Consider the following 20,494-nt stretch of genomic DNA (forward strand, 5'->3'; position numbering starts at 1 on the left):
TGACGGATCTACCTTTCAAATGCACGCCACACTCGAACTGTCGCGTGTGTGTGAGTGTGTGTGTTTGGAATATTTTCACGTTGAGCCGGCATTTGCATATGCCGGATAATGGTCTGGCTTTGGCCGCTTTCCCTCTGTTTTTCCATTTCCACTGCCCTTTTTTTTGTCATGTAAAAAACAATTAACGCGAAAAAAGGGAGTGACTCATGGAGCTTTTGGATGAAATAATAAACGCTTAGATTTTTTCACGTTTTCAAGGGTATTTCATTGATGCGGAAAATGAGCAAATGCCAAAGGAGTTCAGCTAGTCATCGTCTAATGAAAGTTTTTTCTGCATTGGACTGTTGGCCTTTAAATCAAATTAATCAAGTTCAATTGGAAAGGGTTTTTCTTTAAGCGAGAGGTCATAGGAAATCGATTGGATAAGAAGTAATCCAGAATAACTACGTTGACTTTATTATTAAAAGAAAAATATTTATCCCAATTATCTTTTTCTAGAGTGGTTTTTTGCATATCTTAAGGAATAATTTAGTGCTATAAACTTACCATTTGTTGTTGATTTTTTGGCTTCTTGACCAAATCGGGCACCTTGAAGCTGGTGACCGCCTCGATGACCTCGGCCAGTAAAAGGCCATCCCGACAATCGGCCGAAAGATCTGTGACTTTTCTTTTCGATTTGGCACGTTCCAAGTAATAGTTTGCCCAGTCTGTGTATATCTGAAAAGAGATTAAAATATATGAATTTAAATGTTTACGAAGCGACGGCCTAATGGTCCATTCAAGTTGTAATTAAGAGCTGTCCCTTGGAGCTGCACAAACTGCAGTCCTTTACGCAATTTGGTTATCAGGAAATCATTAGCCATCCTGCCTCTCTGCCGAAAACAACATATGCACAAGGAGTTGAGCAAACAAATTAAAATTGAAGACATTTCCGCCCAAAAGAGCCCTTCGAAGTCGTTAAGAAAATCTGTGCAACAATTTTGGCTAAACGAAAAATCCTTTTTATTTCTTTGGCAGTCCTAGTGGCCCTATCCTTATCCTATTTATATCCTCTTTGCCTCGCAATGTCCTGCAAAGTTTCATTTGTTGTCTTCCGACGTCCTTGGCCTGGTCTATCCCTCATCTGTCTGTCTTTCCAGATTTGGTTATATAAATTGGACTGCTAAGACTACAAGTTTGGTGATATAATGGCAAATGGGATTAGGTTTTTATAGGGTATTTGGGAATTTGTGATGCCTTATGTAAGTTAGGCTTGGTAATATAAATGATTAGGCATTATTGAGGAAAGTAAGAAATATTTATAGAAAAATTGTTTAAAAATGTGCACACTCAAATACATTTATATAGCTTTTTAAATGATATTATTAATAAGTAAAGTATTTATTATCAATATTACAAATGTTGAAAATGCAAAACACTCTTTGGGGATTTTCTAATTCAAACAGAAGCAACTTTTATACACTTTCTATTGCCTAACTTCTGATCTTCAGGGTATTTGAACTTTCCTTTTTGTTCATCGCAAGGGCATTATTAGCTTTCCAGACATTGGCTGCCCTCACGTCGTTAGCCACATCCTTACATAGTTTTTATTGTGGATCTCCCCCCTCCCCCCTAGTTGTCAGTGGTAATCCTAATGTGGCCCTCATCTCCCAACTCCTCTGCATATGCATGCGACACATTTTATGTTCGCCTTGCTTGGCAATAAAAATATCTTGCATTGTACTTTTGCTATCTTTTGAAAGCCTTCTGTTTGTCTAGCTGCCATTCTGTTATTGTCCCTCGGTTCTGGCCCTCTACTGTTTAGCCATATTCCATTTCCGACCAAGTTACGAGCGGGCTTTACATCTCAAAGGGCCAGACACACAACAATGGACTTGGGCCAGGACTTTGAGCTTGCCTATGCAACTTTTCCACATTTTTTAGTACGTTCTGGTGTTTTCTTTAGGCTTGGGATTTGGCTTTGGCATTGGCTTTTTGAACAATAAACTGAAAACTTGTTAGTGGAAAATAGCTGGCGAATGTCATTGCCACTGGCTTATAGCACATATACTGGAAGGACACCCCTCTGTGACTGCATATAAGAGATACTTTTGTTTATGAAGCGACATTTTTCCCTTTTCCACACTCGCATTGTTACTTAAATTTAGTTAGCTTTGCTGAGCACAAAAAGCTACTCTTTCACTAATTAATTTAGTTCCATTAGTTAGTTTTCTTTGTCCCTTATACAAACCTCTGCATAGTCACGCGTCAGGATGCCGTTGATATTATCACAGGATCCTTGATAGCTCACACAACGAGCCAACATTTTTTCTCTGCTAAAAGGTTCGCTGATTGATGGAGTTGATTACTTTTTTTATTTACACTTTTTTACACATTTTATTTGCATTTACAGAGAGTCATTTATCAATCGGAATGGGAAATGGCTTTAAGAATTGATTTAATAATAAAATGTATGGCAGTGAAAATAATAATAAACTTTTTTAAAACCTATACCTTATTTATACGAATTTAAAAAGCTGGGACCCAAAATAATCCCTATTTGTGACTTTTATTTTTAACGGACTACATGGATTTTCATTTATTAACGTCACAAAAAAAACTCTTGTTCAGAAATTGTATACAAATCAAACAAAATGTAAAACGGATAAAACTCAATTCGGTTTTGTCCATAAAGTCTATAACAATCAGTCAAATTGGGGAACAATTGTCTCAATAGTCACAAAAACCATTATTTTTGGTGGCGCCTTAAAAATTTTAGAATAATTCTTTATAATAGTAACCTAAAATCTGATGAAAGAACAATACCCGCATCTAACCAAACCCATTTGTTACACCCGCGTACTTATCACGCATTATGCACCTTTCAACCGCAGCCATGTTTATGGGTAAGCCCTCTCAACACTCTTTATTTTCTCTAGACCGTTTCATAAATATTAAATTACTTCCAACGGTTGCCCGCAAGTAAGTATGCTCTAAGCACTGTGTGTTCTTTGCTGTAAAATGTATGATTATTTTTTTGCCATCCCCATTAAAATGTCAATTATGATAAAGTTTTATTGAAACACCGAGCCCCGAACACATTAAGCCTTATCAGCGGGGCCAGAAAGGAACCAGCTCCGGTAATAATAATAATAAAAAACATTAGGCAAGGTTTTCCCTTTCACCCTTTTCAAACACATTTCCCGTCTTTTGAATATTACTGGTAATTTTCGGGGTGTATTGCTTTCTTGAGAAAGATGTTACTTGCATTTAGAAGGGGTTATAAATTTTAAATTTATTTTGCAATGAATTTTAAGCAAATTTTCTTACAGTCTTGTACTATGTCGAAGTTAATTTGCTTAAAAATTGGTAACGCAGGATATTTAAATTAACTAACTAGTACATGTCACACAAACTCCCCAATTTAATGGGTACTTTCAATTCGATTAATTTGTAAAATCGTTTTCACTTATTGTATTTTTTTTTAAGTTCCGTGTTGAAAATCACACGCCCACTTGGACAAACTAATTGAAAATGAAAGTGGCACCCAAAAACTGACAGTAGCAGCAACACCACCGTAATCATTTTGCCAACAGGTTGGTTGCTGTTGAACCCGCGTTCCCGGAAATGGGTTTTTGGGTCCACTCCCCCAACTTTTCCGCTTTTTTGGTGGAGGTAAGGCTTATGCATAATTGGGGCTGACACCCTTGTCAGCGACAATTCAGATTTGTGTAGGCCAAGCAATTTTGTTAGCCTGATAAATTTTAGTTTGCCCCTGAAAAGGGGTTGACAAATCGCCCAGGAAATCAATTTCGTTGGGGTATGAAAAAGGTCAAACAGCCATTTAGGAAATGAAAAACCAGCCACGCCCACCTTCTGGAGCTCTCTTATCTAGTGTGTGAACATTTTCCGAGGGTTGAGTGGTGGGTTGGCTTGAACTTTGGCCTCGAGTACTTTACTTTACTTTCTGTGAAATGTCAGTGAAATGTCAGAATAAAAGTAATGCTGATAAAAATTTTATAGCTTGTCAGAAATGTGCAAAAAACAAAAAAAAAAAAGAATGTAACCGCCCCCGAGGGGTTGCTGTCGCTTTCCCTGCTGCTTCTGTTCTTTATCAAAAAATGTCGCGACTTTGGTACTTTAGTTTATTGGAATTTGCATGGCAGTACAGTAGCGAAAGCGACAGGTGATTGGCGTTGCGTGGTGGGAATTTCACTTCAAATTTATGTTAAATCGAACGCCCGTAAATGTTGTCTGCCGGCTGTTAAATAACTCCATTGATGTGTGTGGACTGGGCCCCAGTGGGTTTCGGTTATCTCGCAGTTAACAGTCGCTTTAAGCCGCTTTAAGGATTGGGCCGAAAAGCCTCCGAATGTGAACTCAGGTGTGTAAGCTCCTAGCACTCGGCACAATTTAAACACATTTCAGATTGAAGAGTTCATTGTATTACAGTGCGTTTCAGAAACGATATGGCACTTCTTTTTTACTAGTAAAAAGGTAGCTTAAAGGCCACAGATTTTAAAAATGTTTAACAGTAACCATACCTTACTCCAATCATTTAAAAAAAGGTTATTTAAATGCAATTATCATTTAATTCAATAAAATGTTCAAATATTCGTTACACACTATTCATCATATTTTCAATAAACAGAATTAAAGTGCCAATAAATTCAGAAAAAAATATTAAAGTACAAGCCATTTCTGTTTTGTTGCCTTAAATGTATGAAACGCATTGTAAATGGGCTTTCAATATTAAGCATCTCAAATTCGTTGTCCCTGGAAAATCGAATAGGCTCAATGGCATCCAATGACAACCTGTTGTCAGAGAGGCCCTTTGATAATGGAGCTCCCGAATCTCCCCTTCGCAATATGAGGAAAACTCACCCCAATATATGGCTTTGTAGTCACCATCCCCCTCTAACCTCATTAAATTCGATTGTATTATCGGCTTTTATCGCATTTGACCCCAACAGTTTCAGGCATCTCCACTTCCACCTGAAACTCAATTTGCCCAAACTCAATGAAAGCCTCGGAAGAAGAAATCAAATCACAGGCGATTGACATTTGAAAGTAATGTCAAAACAATCTTGGACACCTTTTGCCCGGCAACTTTGATTTGGCCAAAAAGGAAGGGGATCTGGCTGAAATGTAAGGCAAGGCGAGTGGACTGATTGGGCAAATGTGTTGATGTGCCCAATCAACTGAGTTTCATATCAAAGGCAAGTACGTTGACATTGCCAAGACTTGGGGGCGGAATGGGAGCACAAAATATGACATCACTTTAGATGGGTCAATCGCATGAAAGGGCCATAAAACGGCCTTTAAACGATAAATACATTTCAAATGCTTTAAAGTGAGTTTACAGAGTGCAACATATAAAAACTATAAAACGGGGGCTTATTTTTTATGAACTATAAAGTATTTATTAAGTGATAGTCTGTTTTATATACATACCTACTTGAAATATTCTACAGATACATAAAAACAAACATAAAATTTAGTTTTTAATCTATTAAATTGACAAAACTGTTTTCATTCGAAAATAATTTACAGCAGTGAACATAAATAGCAGACGTACCTACAACATCTGCAGAAAAGAGTTACAGTTGTTTTAAATAATGCAATAAATTCTACTCTAGTGCCAATTACTTTTCGCAGGGTGTTTTTTCAATTTCGAATTTACAATTTAAAATAAAAAGGCAATTCAAATGTTTTATGACACTCAAATGGCCGGCAAAATTTCCAACAAATGCCCTTCGTTCATTTTCACAGACACATTTCCCACCACACTTTATCGCCGACAAAGGCCAATAAACTAAGCCCTTGTCTTCGCCATATAAACCCCTCCCTGGCCATTCAACCATTTGTGTAGGTGTGTCAAGTGAATAAAAAAGAACCCAAAATGATTATGGGCAATTTCCAATGCCCACGCAGAAAAACTCGTGAAAGAAGATCGAAAAGAAGCTCCCAACGAACAGACTATTGCTATTTGTTTTTCTCTATTGGCGTCCCATTCATTAATTGATAACAATTCGTGACACAATTAATGGAAAGCTTTGCCTCAATTCTTTTATTACCCATAACAACTAGGCAAAATTCAAGGCAAAACAAATAAAGAAAAACAAAAGTTGCAAAAAATTGTCAGGTGGAGCAGAAGTGAAATCAGCAAAATGAAAAAGGAAAATATAAAAGTTGAGACAGAAACGCTTGTCAACTGTCACATAAATAAAATATATAAATATATTTTTAGGCAAAGGCAAGCGGAAATTCCCTCCCCTTCGTTTAGTGATGTCAGGAAAAAAAGGAGAGGTGAGGGATGGCTTGTCGCATTTAATAATGACAACTCATCAAAAATGTATATGACCCAGTTGCCTGAATTTCACTCACCCCGAAACAAATCAACAAACTAAAAGATGCCAAAAATAAAGGAACAACTTTTACAAATAAAACAAACACGAAACCGAAACCGAAAAAAAAACAAAAATATATATATATATATATCATCCGACAAGTTGGCCAAACTTTTGCCTCACTGTTTTGCTAAAGTGCCGCCGGCTCTTTTATGGCAATTGGATAAGGTCCTTGGTGGGGAGATCCCAGCTGGGGCTAAGTGCCCGAATTAGCGATGCACGGGGGGCGGTGGCCTAAAAAGTCTCATCGGGGGAGTATTTACGGGTCAGATGAGGGCAAAAATAACATGCTGGGGCACCAAACATGGGGCATCGAAAGATGTATTGATTATTAATAAGTGTTTTATGAATTTTATATCTCTCAATAAGCGGAGTCAAAAAGACTTAAAAAGTGCTCACAGTTATTAGAAGCAGCAAAAGTAAATAACAACCAATTTTATTTCCATGAGAACTTTATTTAAGAAAAGTCTTTAAACAAAATGCTCAACTAACTAATTTATTAATTTGTATTACACTTAAAATATTAGACAATACATATTGTCCTTTAATTTTATGTATATTCACAAACAAACCCATTAAAATAATGTAAGCCTTTTAAAATTTGGCAATTCATTTGAGTCCGGTAATGACAATTTATCCAGCCTTTCAATTACTGGTATCTCTTAAAATCAATGTGCATTATTGAGGCAATTATCGTGATTCACACATCGACAGCACTTGAATAAACCGAACATTTTCCTGGTAGTTTTCCCGACCATTAACCGGCTTGACCTGCCTCTTCTGCTGGGAATCCAATGAAAGCGGCTTTATACAGACATTAAACTAATTGCCTGATGCATCAGCTGCTTGCCTAATTTTGCATAAAATTTGCACATAGTGAAGAAAAAACATCAATGGTTGACCGCCACAGGCAGGAAGAGAAAGCCGGAATGACCGCATATTGGACCGCAGGATACACACGAAAGGACTAAAAACAGGCAACTGCGGCAAAGTCAATGGCCATTCGGGCAATTGGGCACAGATGCGATTCGGATTGCTCGAATCCGAGTGTGAGTGACACGTGGGTTGGGTTGTCAAACCCCCAGCATCCTCGTCCTTCAAAAAGCGTAATGGAACAATGGAAATCGATATGTGGGCATCTAAAAATAGCACAGGAAAAGAAAACCCAATTTCATAATGAGCGGGAATGGCTGACCCAAAAACTTGCAGCCAAAGAAGAAAACATTTTTAATTATGTTTTCAATTAATTATGCGCCAGCACATTGTGGCACCCTTAAAAAATGTAAGAAAACGCAAAGAAAAACTTTTTGGCGTTAATTTAATTACCTCTAAAATGCGGAATGAGGGACAGGAATGGGCTTAACTGCTTATTATTATGCCACACGAATGGCAGGGCCGTGTTAACAGCTGTTAAGGCCATGGCGTGTTTGGGCCAACTTAACAGCCATGAGTCACCTGCAATTGACGTCAGTGGAATGGGGAAAATCAAGACCCCCTCGAGAAGCTTAAGGCTTATATTACGCATACGCAACGAGCAACGAGCCAACCGAAAAATCGTTGGCAAATGAAGGTCCCACCAACAAGGTGAAAAGTTGCCCGGGGTGGCAAACAATCAAAGTTTGCCACAGGCAAAAGAAAAAATGTTTCGAAAAGGGTGCCTCCTTTTAACAGCTTGTTTCTACGTTCGAATTTAAAACAGCTTGCAGAAAGGGGGAAAATCAAAGTACACAGCGTGATAAAGGGTTGGGGTTTTGTGAAAGCAAAGTGGAAAGGGGAAAATAAGTGGGGCTAAAAAGAAATTGTTGCCTAATGGCTTCATTGGTGATGGGTTAAATGGGTTTGGGTTTCAACGACGAACCCGATGGAGCTCGTAATGCGCCGTTTTTCCAGATGCCTAGGGGATTATTAGAATATAATATAATTAGGTTTTCACCCTGGAAAATGATTTGTTGTTCATTAATGAAGTGAAGATTTTTCCAAGAAAGATTCAGATTCTACATTTTTTAGTCTGGAGTTTCATTACTATAAAAGCTGGCCTGTTGTATTTATCAATTGATTTAAATATTGCATTTAAAGTTCAGTAATTTGATTGAAAGAAGTATATAAATTATTTTCACTGGTTATATTTATTTATACATGATTAAAAATTCAACTGACATCTTTAAATTTATTTCTCTATTAATAGCTATTAAAATGGTGTTTAATTCAATTTAACTTTTAATCATTATTCAAATTAAGTTAATTTTATAAAGTCTACGACGCACAGTTTTATTGTCTTATTTTACTTTAGGAAAATTTATGTTTTAACATTCACCACAACCTTTTTCATTAACTGTCATAAGTAGTAGTTGAAAACTATTTAATTTGAAATTTATTAACCACATCAATTACCACGCATTTTGGTCATTATAATGTGAATTCAATTATATTGTTTGATAAACAATAAGCCCTCAGCACTCCGAGAATTGATTTATTGTTGGTCGCACTATCATTTAATCGAACATGTACATTATTCAATAATTTCTCTTTCCTGAGAAAAAAAGGAGGCATTTTCCGCCCCCATCAATCGCAGAGCGAACTTTTTTATTTACACTTAATTAACTGCATTTTCCGGAGCACATAAATTTCACTTGATTAAACCATTTGGTGCACTATTTTCTCAGAATGCGTTTTAAACAAAAAACGAACGAAGGGGCAATTAATTCATTAAAAAGAAGCCAAGGCGGGGGAAAACTCTAGGCACGCTTTTCAATTCTATTTTCAACCGAACAGAACTTTTTTCCAACCGATACGCGGCACGATCAACAACGAACTGAGAATCCGAGAGAAATGGGAGCATCTTGCCCCTCTTCCAGTTGGGGAATCTATTTTTGGTAGAATGCCAGCAACATTTCCGAGCTGGCCGGCAACATTTCGACGAAACATACGAAAATAAATGCATGTTAAGCGGAAATGTTACTGCCTGCCGGATTATGCGATCGTCAGATGGAAAATCTGTGCACACTCACCGAAAATTCAATTACTCAACCCATTTCGGAAAAAATCTCAAATTTAAATTACAAAATAAACAATTAGATTTGGGCAAAAGTGAGCGATGGCAAAGCAGCAATGGCAATGCCAACATGCCAAATGCAGTGCCATGAAAAACAATAAAATGAAAATATTCATGAGTCAGGGAAAACAGGGAAAACCGGGGTGCAACCGGGGTTGCTGCTAGTGAGTTCCTGTAATACAATATCACTCAAGAAGAAAAGTTTTCAGTTTCAGTGGTGAAACTCCGGTGTGGAGAAGATGGTGGCCAATGCAAATAAGTCAAGTTAAAATTAATTTACATTTTACAATGGCAGCAGCAACAACAACAACATGTTGACTCAAGGCAAATGGTTAAACAAAAAATAAGAAAAGAATCCCTTGCATACTTTCTGGGGATGTTCCGAACAGCAAATTGATAGGATGGACAAAAGGCAGGACGTGAAAGTCAAGATGGAAAGTCAGCGAAGGAAAGCCATCTCCTTTTTCTATGCTCACACCGAAGCACTTTAAAAGTTCTCCATCCCAAACGCTCGTATTTAATTTTCTGTTAAGTCAACTGTCAAAGCAGTGTAAAATTAGCACTGCAGCCCCTACAATGAAAAACTACAAGTTGTGTGCCAGTCATGCAACAGTTTTTCCTTATCCAGCCACAAAACATGCAAAGTCACAAGAGAGGCGAACAAGCATATTCGAAATCTTGGGTTTGGTAAGGGAGTTGAAAAGGATTTTGATATGACTGCTGCTTGCAAACACATAAATTAAAGATTTGTAGGTATTTCTATGCTAAAGCTTATTTTTGTTATTTTTTAAAGTGACTTGACCATAATTAATCTCAACTTAATCTTAATATCTTTACGAAAATAGTTAGACTTAAGAGTATCCGACTTTCCATTGATTTAAATCAACTATGGTAAACTACATTATAGAAATAGATTTTAATACAATTTGTTTATATAGTACGTAAATTTTCTTATAAATTTTAATTTTCGATATATACATCATGCAAAATTATTTAATTTTAAAAATGTATGCATATCAATTTAGGAAAAAACAAACCAATACAAAGGACTTTATAAAATGTTTTCCACGCAAGCTTTACCATTTTTTCCACGACAAACTTCCTTATTAAACATGAAGCACGACAATATTAGCATTTTGCCAATTTGTCCCTAGTTTATTTTTATTTTTTCTAAAACCCACACTTGACAACCAGCCGCAGACCACTTCTGATTAACCCAGGCTGAAGTTTATCGATGCAACCGATTTAATAGGAAGCCACTCGTGAGACCCCGTTGAGTCCCAACCATACCAACCATACCAACCATACCAACCATACCAACCAAACCATCCACACAATTCATGCCACCTTGGCAGCACTTCGTCTACATCAAAAGCAATTGTTAAACGGAGACCCCCTCCATTCGACGCCACTGAACCCAGACAATGCATCAACAATATCTAAATATATGCAGTTTGTCCACTCTTTTAGCCAGCATACCCAATGAAAAGAGTGCCCCACCAACTTTATGCCACTGCCACACGCTATTTTTACAAACAATTTTGCCAGTTGACAAGGATTGGGGAGCAGAACAACGAGACGTCTAGGATGGAGCACACGACATTGAACCACAACACGGAACAGGCAATGCGGATTGGGGATTGGGGATTGGGGGGCATCTGGGGGAAAGAAGTCCTCAGAACAACATGGCAACTAAGTGGCCCTCCACCTAGTTAGTTGTTTTGCAAATTTCCCTCTGGCTTGGCCAAAGTCAATACAGCAATACAGCAAATTTTTGCTGACTGCTGACGTTGGCACTGATGAAGACTAATTGCAGTTAATGTGGCGTGAAAACGGCGTCATCTATCGGGTCTTAAAGTGTTGCAAGTTATGAATCCACTATATGTGAAAAACCACCACCACCACCACCATTCCACTGCAGACATAAACAAAGGGAAAACGCGAAGAGTTTACGCCTAATTAAGTAAACTACTCATGTTAATTAACACAAAAGACAAACAAAAGGCGCGGCAAAGCGCATTTCGGGGCACATGAATTTGGAGCTATTTATAGGACGCTGACAAGGGGCACTTCAAAACCAAAATTCTTCCAATAAGCAAACAGGCAGCGGGAATCAAAGGGGAAAGTCAACAAACTTGAGAGTGGGCAAATCGTTTCGAAAACAAATTACTTTGCTCATATAAAGTTCAAGGTCCGAATAGCTAATGAGAAACTATAAGGAATTTGGGTAGCCTAACCAATTAAGTTTGAAAAATATATTTTCTTGTATATATATAGAAACACTTAATAATACAAAACTATTTCGAAATTGTTTCAGATTTTCAAGAACCAAATAATAACGAATTGAAACTATTTTTGGTCATATTTTTAAGCGAATCAAATCATGTTTATAATAAATAACTATCTTGAAAACTGTCTGTTTTAGATTTACCCAATTTTCTATTCTATTCTATTATTATTTATTTTTAATGGGTAGAAATCTGGCTACACGAAACTGTATTTAGATTATTGGTTTCCAAGTAACTTTAGATTGGCTAAAAATTTGTATATTAAATTATGTTTTTGGGACAAAAAACTATATTTTTCTAGCTGGCTGGAAGTTGAATGCTTTTAATCAGTGTTTGCATATAATTCGAGTAATCAACTATTTTTTCCAGTAGAATCAGAGCTGTGAGTCAATGACTGGGTATTCCCCAGTGGCAGCTAAGGTGCCAGTTCATTTGACTGTGCGTATTTGTATATTTATAGAAATAACACAAGGAAAACATGTGCCACACTCTCAACTAGGCGTGTCTGTGTCTGATGGCGCTGCATCTTTGACAAAATAAATTGCGTCAAGTTCAACGCAAATGTCGAAGTCAAAATAGGGAAACTCGTGGCTAAAAATAAGTTATGAAATAGCGACAAGTTGTGAGCAGGGCCGAACAGAAAAAAACTGTCAACGTGCTTCATAATTAATTGCAACACTGCACCGACCGAAGGGCAACTTCCTTCGTTATTAGAGAGGCAGCTTCAATAAAAAAGGAAAATGAAACCCATGTGCGAAGCTGGAAAAACTTTTGACTGATCACATGCGGAAGGAAAGGCGGAGGAGTGTTCTCAGCCATCTGAGTTCATGGAGACATAATTTATGGTCTCTCATTAGGAGTTGTTATAATTTCATAATTTTTCAAGGAAAAAGGGTTCAGCATGTGACAACGCGGCATAATTAATTTTCCCACTAAGTCTTTAAACTTAATCGTAAAATAGTTTTCACAACGAACACTTCCAAATATTGTGTCACGTTTTTATACGGACCATTGCGAAAGAAGTTTATGGGCACACAACTTAAGACCTCTTTAAGAACTACTCACCCTTTGGGCCGCCATCGTAAATTACGAATAAACCACAAATCACACATTATTACAGCATATTAAACCATTCCGAGAACATCAATAAAACAAAAAGAAGGAGGACAAGAACAAGTATATGCCCTGCGTCTCTCGATTTCTCCCTCTTAACTTTGCGGCCAATGGGGCATTTGCATGTTGCCCCGCAACATTGTTGCAAGGCCCAGACCAATGTGTTGACAGTTTCAGTTTCTGGCCATTTTCACTCAGGTCGGTTTTGTGGTACCCAGTACATGTCAAATACATGAATATATTGCACCACATTTTGTGGAGTAAGTAGGACTTCTCAGGGGGAACATATTTCCATTCAAAAACAGACGGTTATGATATTAAAGGCAGGAATTGTTCAGAATTTCTGAGTCACAACATCATGATTTTGACATTAAAATAATAATTTGTTCACAAAATTTAAAATACCAGATAAACTTAAAAATGTAGACATATTATGTAAATCAATAATTGTTTTAAAATATCAAAACAAAAAGAATCTTAAATAAGATCTTAACTTCTATTAATTGTAATTTAAAATAATAAAATGTGCATTTTTTTTTTGCAATGTATCATTAGCAAATATTAGTTTTTCAAAACTTTTACTAATGGGTAATAAAAAAAACAATTTTCCCGTATCAGGTAACTTTTAGTCGACGTATTTTTGACACAATGTCAGAGTACATTTTTTGTGCAATTTTCTCCGTCTTTTCGCCTCTACTCTCGGTATTTTTAAACTTTCATGCGGCAGCTCGTCGGATGTCACATAATTATGAGCATGAAGCACGCTTCTGAGGCAGCTGGCTTTATTATTTAAGCCTTTATGCGTGAGCATGTGAACTATGTGCAACATGGCAGCATATAACATATACGGTAGGTATGTATGCATAATTTTGTGTTTTTAATATGTCTGTTTTTTACGATCCGCTAACTAGGATGCGATGGCCTCGACAGGCGCCACTACGACAAGCGATTTCCTTTGGCTTCCGTGGCCGTGTCTGGTCATAAAGTCAATTAAATGTGTATAAATTTAATGAGGACGGCGGTGAGGCTTAATGAGCCCGTAATGCGCACTGCACAAAGAGCGATGAAAGCTGCTTGTCTCTAGGTGCATAAAGGGGATTTCGATGGACATACGCAATAATATTCACATGCCAATGATGAAATCGAGACTATTAATGGGTCTGCAGTTCACAGGTTAACTACGACACAACGAAATATGAAAGCCTTTAAGCATTACTTGTGATTAAAAAGGGGCTTGTAGGTATATTTAAATTTATTTACTTAAGCACTTACTTTCTGGTGAAAAAAATTTTTAATATATTTAATAATGCCTTGTATAAAACTCTGACAATTAAAAATATAATTATTTTATCCTATGTAATTCTGAATTAAAGAAATACTCCGCAGAATTTTTAAAATTTATTCAAAAGTTTATTATTAATAAGGTACAAAAAAGTATTGCAAACTTAATTTTTCTTTTCACATTTAAGAAATAGATATTATTCAAATAAAATTATGTTTCTCGTCTCTCCAAAAAGATAATATAATTACAAATTGACACATTTGTTTTACAACAACAACTCAGAAAATTTGATTAGAAACTCTTGCATAATTAATGCTTTCATTCGTCCAATGTTTTTTGATACGTTTCTAATCCACTTACAACTTATTAGCATCGACAACATCGAGCGAACAAACCAAATCGCAAAATCGGCTTACCTGAAACGGAAGAATAGGCGGGGCAAATTAGAATTTTGATGAAGAAACCCAATTAAAGTTCATTTAAATATGAAAATGAAACAGAAAGCTAATTAGCGGCAACAGACTCAGATTAAGTTACCAAGGCTTTAGGCCAAGTATCAACAGCAATTAGGGGGCCAAGATTTAAAATACGTGAAATTCCCTTTACATTTACCACAAAATCCCTTCCACTTTGGCCTGGTAAATATTAAGAAATTCCTTGCATTTGCCATGAGCTTCGTCGCTTCATTTTACGCTTCAAGTGTAGTTAATGCCATGAAAATTCCTCTGGTCTGCCCAAAAAAAAAATAGAATAAAAGGAGCAACAAAAGGCAGGCTACTACTTGCAGTTGGGAACTTTGTCCATTGGCCATCTGGCGACCATTTTGGCTTCAGAATGGAGAAACGAAGAGCCAACCATGTCAGCCAGCTTCCTGTCTAATACTCTAATATCCGTTCTACTCGTTATCCCTTTTCTTTGTATTTCTTTTTTTCTCCCCCATTTTTTCTCGGTTTCCTAGTCTTATCCACTTTGGTGTTGTTGCATTTGACATGTGTAAGTGGCTGTCAAGCGTTTTCAGAATGATATTTTTCCTGTCGAGCGGCACCTTCTGCTTTTTGCTGCCCACCATTGTTGTCCCTTTTTGTCCTTCCGCAGTTGATTTTATTTACATTTCTTGAATTTTCAACCTGCCCAGAAGCCCAAGACTCGTCCTGAATTCGGGGCACTTATGCTAATATTTTTTGGGAGGGTCAGGCAACAACAACAGAAAGTATTTCTATTTGCACTCATCCTACAAATTGTTGAATCCATTTCACAAATTGTAAATCCTTTCTGCAGGCCTTTTATAAAAAAAAGGCATTGCCTACTTCCTGGATAAATCTTTTAGTTATTCGCTACCTTAAATAGATCCTCGTCGTTTTCACCTTTTGACAAGGGATGCCAACAAATCAGTCAAACAAAATCTTTCTGATACATTTCCACTTTGGGCACATGTGGAAAAGGTTATAACTTTAAATTGAGCTTAAGTTTTTGACATTAACAATCATCGAATTAGGATACTGTAACAATAAGAGGGGTATTCAAATATTTCTTTTAATATATTTACAGCTCTGGTATTGCCCATATTTTGTATATATAAAACTTAATAGATAGAACTCTTCTTAAAAACTTACTAAGCTTTAAGCAAGCTGAAACGAGTTATGTATTCTAAAAACAACCAAAAACAACTTTATCCAGATGGTCTAGACTTTTAAAACCAATTATAGAACCACACATAAAACATCGCCTGAAGTTTGCATCAGAAACACAAGCAAATTAACCTTTTGAAAACCAGGAAACTTTAACACCCGAAGACTTTTAAACTCACATTTGGAGCTTCACGAAACCTTTCAAATTCTAGTTAGGAACCCAAGCGAAATAACCTTTCAAGTTTAGTTTTACAAGCTTAGCCTGAACTCCCAACATTTCCAAGTTTAATTCACTGCAGCCCCACTGAAGGAAACCATATTCTGCACATCTTTGGGCACACGGAGTGTGGTACAAACAAAAGTTTATCATTAAACCGAAACTTTGTTGCATTAAAACCGACTGGGCCTGGGACTTTGGGCAGCCCCAGACTCTTAACACCACCGACATGCATATGAGTTTTCCAATCCCCGAAGCAAACGAGTGTCTTTAAACTGATAATTGGATTTAATTTTTGAATAGACGACCGAGCTTGACTGGACCGGGGCCAAGACAAAACCCATTAAAATTGTAGTCACCTTAACCCTAAGTCCTCCATTCGGGTTTCTAAGGCCCCATACAAGCGACTGGTTTTTGGCCAGCAGCAGTTTTCCTTTTTGAGCTGTGAAAATTTTGACATGTGCTTGCCATATAACAATGGACTGAAAGTGGGGGACTCCCCCGAGTGTCGCATAAATATTCATTTTCTTGACTTTAGCGTCGTCGGTGAAAGGGTGACTGTTTCCATGGCCCAGCTCCTCTCTCCTGTTGACTCGCCCGAATGCGTGTTACATAATCCCCTTAGAGCTGCCACGGGCTAATTTTTAATTTTTATGGTTCACATGCTTTCCCCACGTTCAGCGAGAGGGCTCATAAAATGAATAATTGCCACTTTTTGGCTCCAGTAGCTCGTTGGATGCTAATAAAGCGGGACCCGAGCCAGACTGGTCGTCCACCCCATCAAACAAATGGAGATTAATTTTATTATAATGTTTCCCGACTCTGGCGACTCTTTTCCATTCCACACTCCTCCACTCCCCCCTTTGGCTTTCCCTTTTTGTTTTGTTTGGGTGTTTTTTTTTGTCCCGGTATTAAATTAATTTGGGGGCTACGTTGGGCTTTGGCCAACGTAATTCTGTTTGACCAACTCCAACGGCTGTGGAGTGGATACTTGATTACATTACAGAGGTCCTGAATATTGGGGGTGGACATGTGACTTTGAGTGCCGGCTTGAGTATGTGATGTGGTTTGGCTTAAAATGAGCGCTTATTTGCCTTTGATATGGTCTTTGGGCGAGTGGCTTTTGTGTCCTGGCTTAAACGGCTCATTAAGGTCTGTTATTGGCTAATAACTTCTTATGCTCTTGCAAAACAGTTGGCACTCGAGTTGGCTGAATATAGAAATGTTAATTAAACATTTACAAGATATTTAGTTACTACAACTCGGGTCTTTCTTTAAAAAACAATAAGAATATCAAACAAATTTTTCAATTTTAAAGAAAATTATTATTATTTTATTATTATTGTTAATATTGAAAACACAAAGTATATGTAAGCTCCGTCCTAGATAACCCTATATGATCATCTTTAAAGGGTTTTCTTAAAATGTTTTAAAATATAAACAAGCCAAATATTTTTTTTGAGCTTATACAGTATTCTAAAATCAATTTTCCTTTAATTCTCAGACGTCTACTTTCGCAGCTTCAATTTCAATACGAATATTAGGTGTTCGTATTCCGGATGAAAATTTCTGTTCCAAAGGCAATGCATTAAGCCCATCCAGACAGCCCCCCAAAATTTTCAGATATTTGTATAATGCTTATGCCTTAAAAGGACGCAAATCCAGACACTCGAAAACAATCATTCGGCTGAGTCAACAAGGACATGAAGTTGGAGCTTTGGGAGCCACGCATTTCGGCGGGCGTTATTCCAATGACAGGTTGAGCGGTTGTGGGCGGACTTTTGGGTATGCATAAATCACTCTCACTTGTTTACACAAATAGGCGCAGATTCGAGCGTGGGGCGTCCACCGGAAAATAGAAATATTCCTGCCAGTCCTGCTGGGCTTAACGCAATTTTCAATTTTTTTCCTGTTGCTATTTTGCTGTTTTGCTGTTTGTTCTCTCTTACCAACAGCAGAAGGACAAAGGACCAAAACCGGACGTAGCTGTGGGTCAAACACTCGTTCATATATATATTCAGACCAGTTTCATTTGGCAGGACCTTCCACCAATCCTCCCACACACACACACATGGGCAAATATTGAAAGGGAATAATAACAACAGTTAAGGCAAACAATGTGCCGCCCGTTCAGGTCACGTTCCTGGGCTTAAGCCTGTCAAATCGGGTTGGTGGGGGGAAAAGGGGGGTCTGGAATTTCGGGAAAACCATTTCTCGAGTTGTATAAACAATTTAAACGATACATGGCATATTTTTTGTTTATTATTTTGTGCTGCGCCTGCCGCAAAATGTTAAATTAATACGCAGCCCATCGCCTCTCTTGCTTTTGTCCCTTTGTCAATTGGCATGTTATGAATTTTGTCGCTGCATACTTTTAGGGTGCCGTATTTGCCCTGTTTATAAGCCGCTTTTTGTACACTCCCCCTTAGAACGGAAAAATAAATAATTAACTGAACGACAGCCTGCCCTTTCCCCGCCTCCTCAATTAAGTTGATGGCCTCATAACACATTTGGCTCAATTAAATCAACACACGACGAGCGTTCACATCTAAATAAATAAACAATGAAATCAAAACAAGTTCCGACAAAAAAAAAACAACAACATGGAAAAGTTTAGCCGAAAAAAAAAATAACATAACAATCCAGCGAAAGGAAGTTTTGTCAAAACTTTGGCAAACTCAAACTTTGCCTTCTATTAGCTGAAACAACAAGGGAAATGGGCGGAGGTTTCGAGATGGCAAGTTTCAGGGTGAGGACACTGTCCTGTCAAATTATCTAGGGAAATTATTTTTTAACACGCACCAGGACTACAACGACAGAATTCGTGGGATACACTTTGGGAATTTGCTCTGGGAAGTGAGGAAAACATGTAGCGAAGCCGTTTTATGTTTCATAAGATGTTGTTATTAATGTCACTGCTGTGGGGGATTAAAAATAAATATGACAGCCACCCATTTTATAAGTAAAGTTCAAATTTACCTAAATTTATGTTCGCCTACCGAAAAAATTCTGTGACTTAATTTCATATAATTCTGTCTTGAAATATTTCTGAGCAGCACGCAAATTTGTTCTGGAAAAATTATAATAGCATGCTTACATTACGGCGATAGAAATCATTTCCGTTTCTAAGCCAAGAAAAAATATAATCTTGCTACATATCGTTTAGGTTTAAATGGTGTTTTAAATAGCATTTTAAAATGGCTAAGACCCTAGTTATAGTTAATAATTATATCATTTAAGATTTTTAAAATACAATAAATTAATATTTTTATATTCCAAAGTTTATTCCCAAAAATGGCAAGTCCAAGTTAATTTGGGGGAATTCACCATATCACCAATTAGTTGGAACTCCGAATTCTCAGTCCAATGGCACTGTTGCTTTTAGCCAAACAAATAAAACGTAAACAAGCAACAATCTAAACACTCCCAGCAGAATCATCGGAAACAAGTTTATTTTAACTTCCATTTGCCCGGCACTTTTTGGGTGGAAGGGGAGGGGGTAATGAAAGGGTGGTTGGCGGAACCAGGGGTATTTACACTGGCACCGAAAACGTCCTTAATTAACCCCAAACAATTTCAAGTGCTAGTGCGGAAAGCAACAGAAATATTTGCACTACAATTTAGCAGGAGGCCAAGCCCACTCCGCTGCGAAAAGTCGCTCGGTTTCTGAAGGATTTACCTATTCGTTTCGGTTGGCACCTGCGGCTAGTTGGCCAAGTTATAACTGTTGCCTAGGTAAGTTTGCGTTTGACTCGACCACAAATCAAGGCAAAAGTTGCAGAATATTTTTATGACTTTCTCATAAGTTCGTCCACACGCAAAGCAATTTTTCAATTTTGTGCCACGCTGATAGGCCGGCACGATTTCCGCTGACTTGACAAATCGTGCAGGAATGAAATGTAAACCTTTACATACAAAAACTTTCATTCCAGCCCGCTTCTTTCTTTATATTCATGCCCTTTTCTTTTTCTCTTTTTTTTTTTTGCTTATTACGTGAGCGTGTTACCAAACACGGAATCGTCACAGGATTCGAAGGACCCACTGATGATGATGATGAGGAGGCACAACCGGCGACCCAAAGGGACCTTTCGGGACAGCCTAATATGTTCGGGGGCTTGCGGCCTGAGCTTAAGTGAAATCAACGAGAAATATATCCATTTATCTAAAGTAAGAAATCATAAGCAATCAAATGCAGTGAGACTCTCGAAAAGATACTCTGTAGTTTTTGAGGGATAGTTTGGACTATGTCCTATGTTCGTTGCTTTTGAATACTTTACGAAAAATATAATAAGAACTTTTTTCTGACAAAAATTAATATATTAGTAACAATACATTTTCTTTAGTTTCTAATTTAAAGTTGTAGGGCCTAGAAAGATTTTAACAGTTTTTTGGAATAGACTGATAAACTTTTAAGAAATTAAAGTTAATATAGCAGTTTCAATGCACTTCTAAAGTGTTTATGTTTCTTCAAAATGATAATAAAATACTTAAATAGATTGTAATGCTATGAAATTAATTATGTTTA

The 20,494-nt window shown here is 37.3% G+C and overlaps 1 protein-coding gene across 1 annotated transcript in view; it reads right to left on the reverse strand.

Annotated features, from left to right (window-relative positions):
• The window catches only part of LOC108049748 (protein sickie), a 146,593-nt gene that overhangs the window by 112,537 nt on the left and 13,562 nt on the right, over positions 1 to 20,494 (reverse strand). The window contains 1 exon segment of the mRNA XM_044459770.1: positions 547 to 717. Within this exon segment, the coding sequence (XP_044315705.1) occupies positions 547 to 717 (171 nt within the window).

Source organism: Drosophila rhopaloa, unplaced genomic scaffold (assembly GCF_018152115.1).
Source record: "Drosophila rhopaloa isolate 14029-0021.01 unplaced genomic scaffold, ASM1815211v1 contig_2, whole genome shotgun sequence".
Lineage (NCBI taxonomy): Eukaryota > Metazoa > Arthropoda > Insecta > Diptera > Drosophilidae > Drosophila > Drosophila rhopaloa.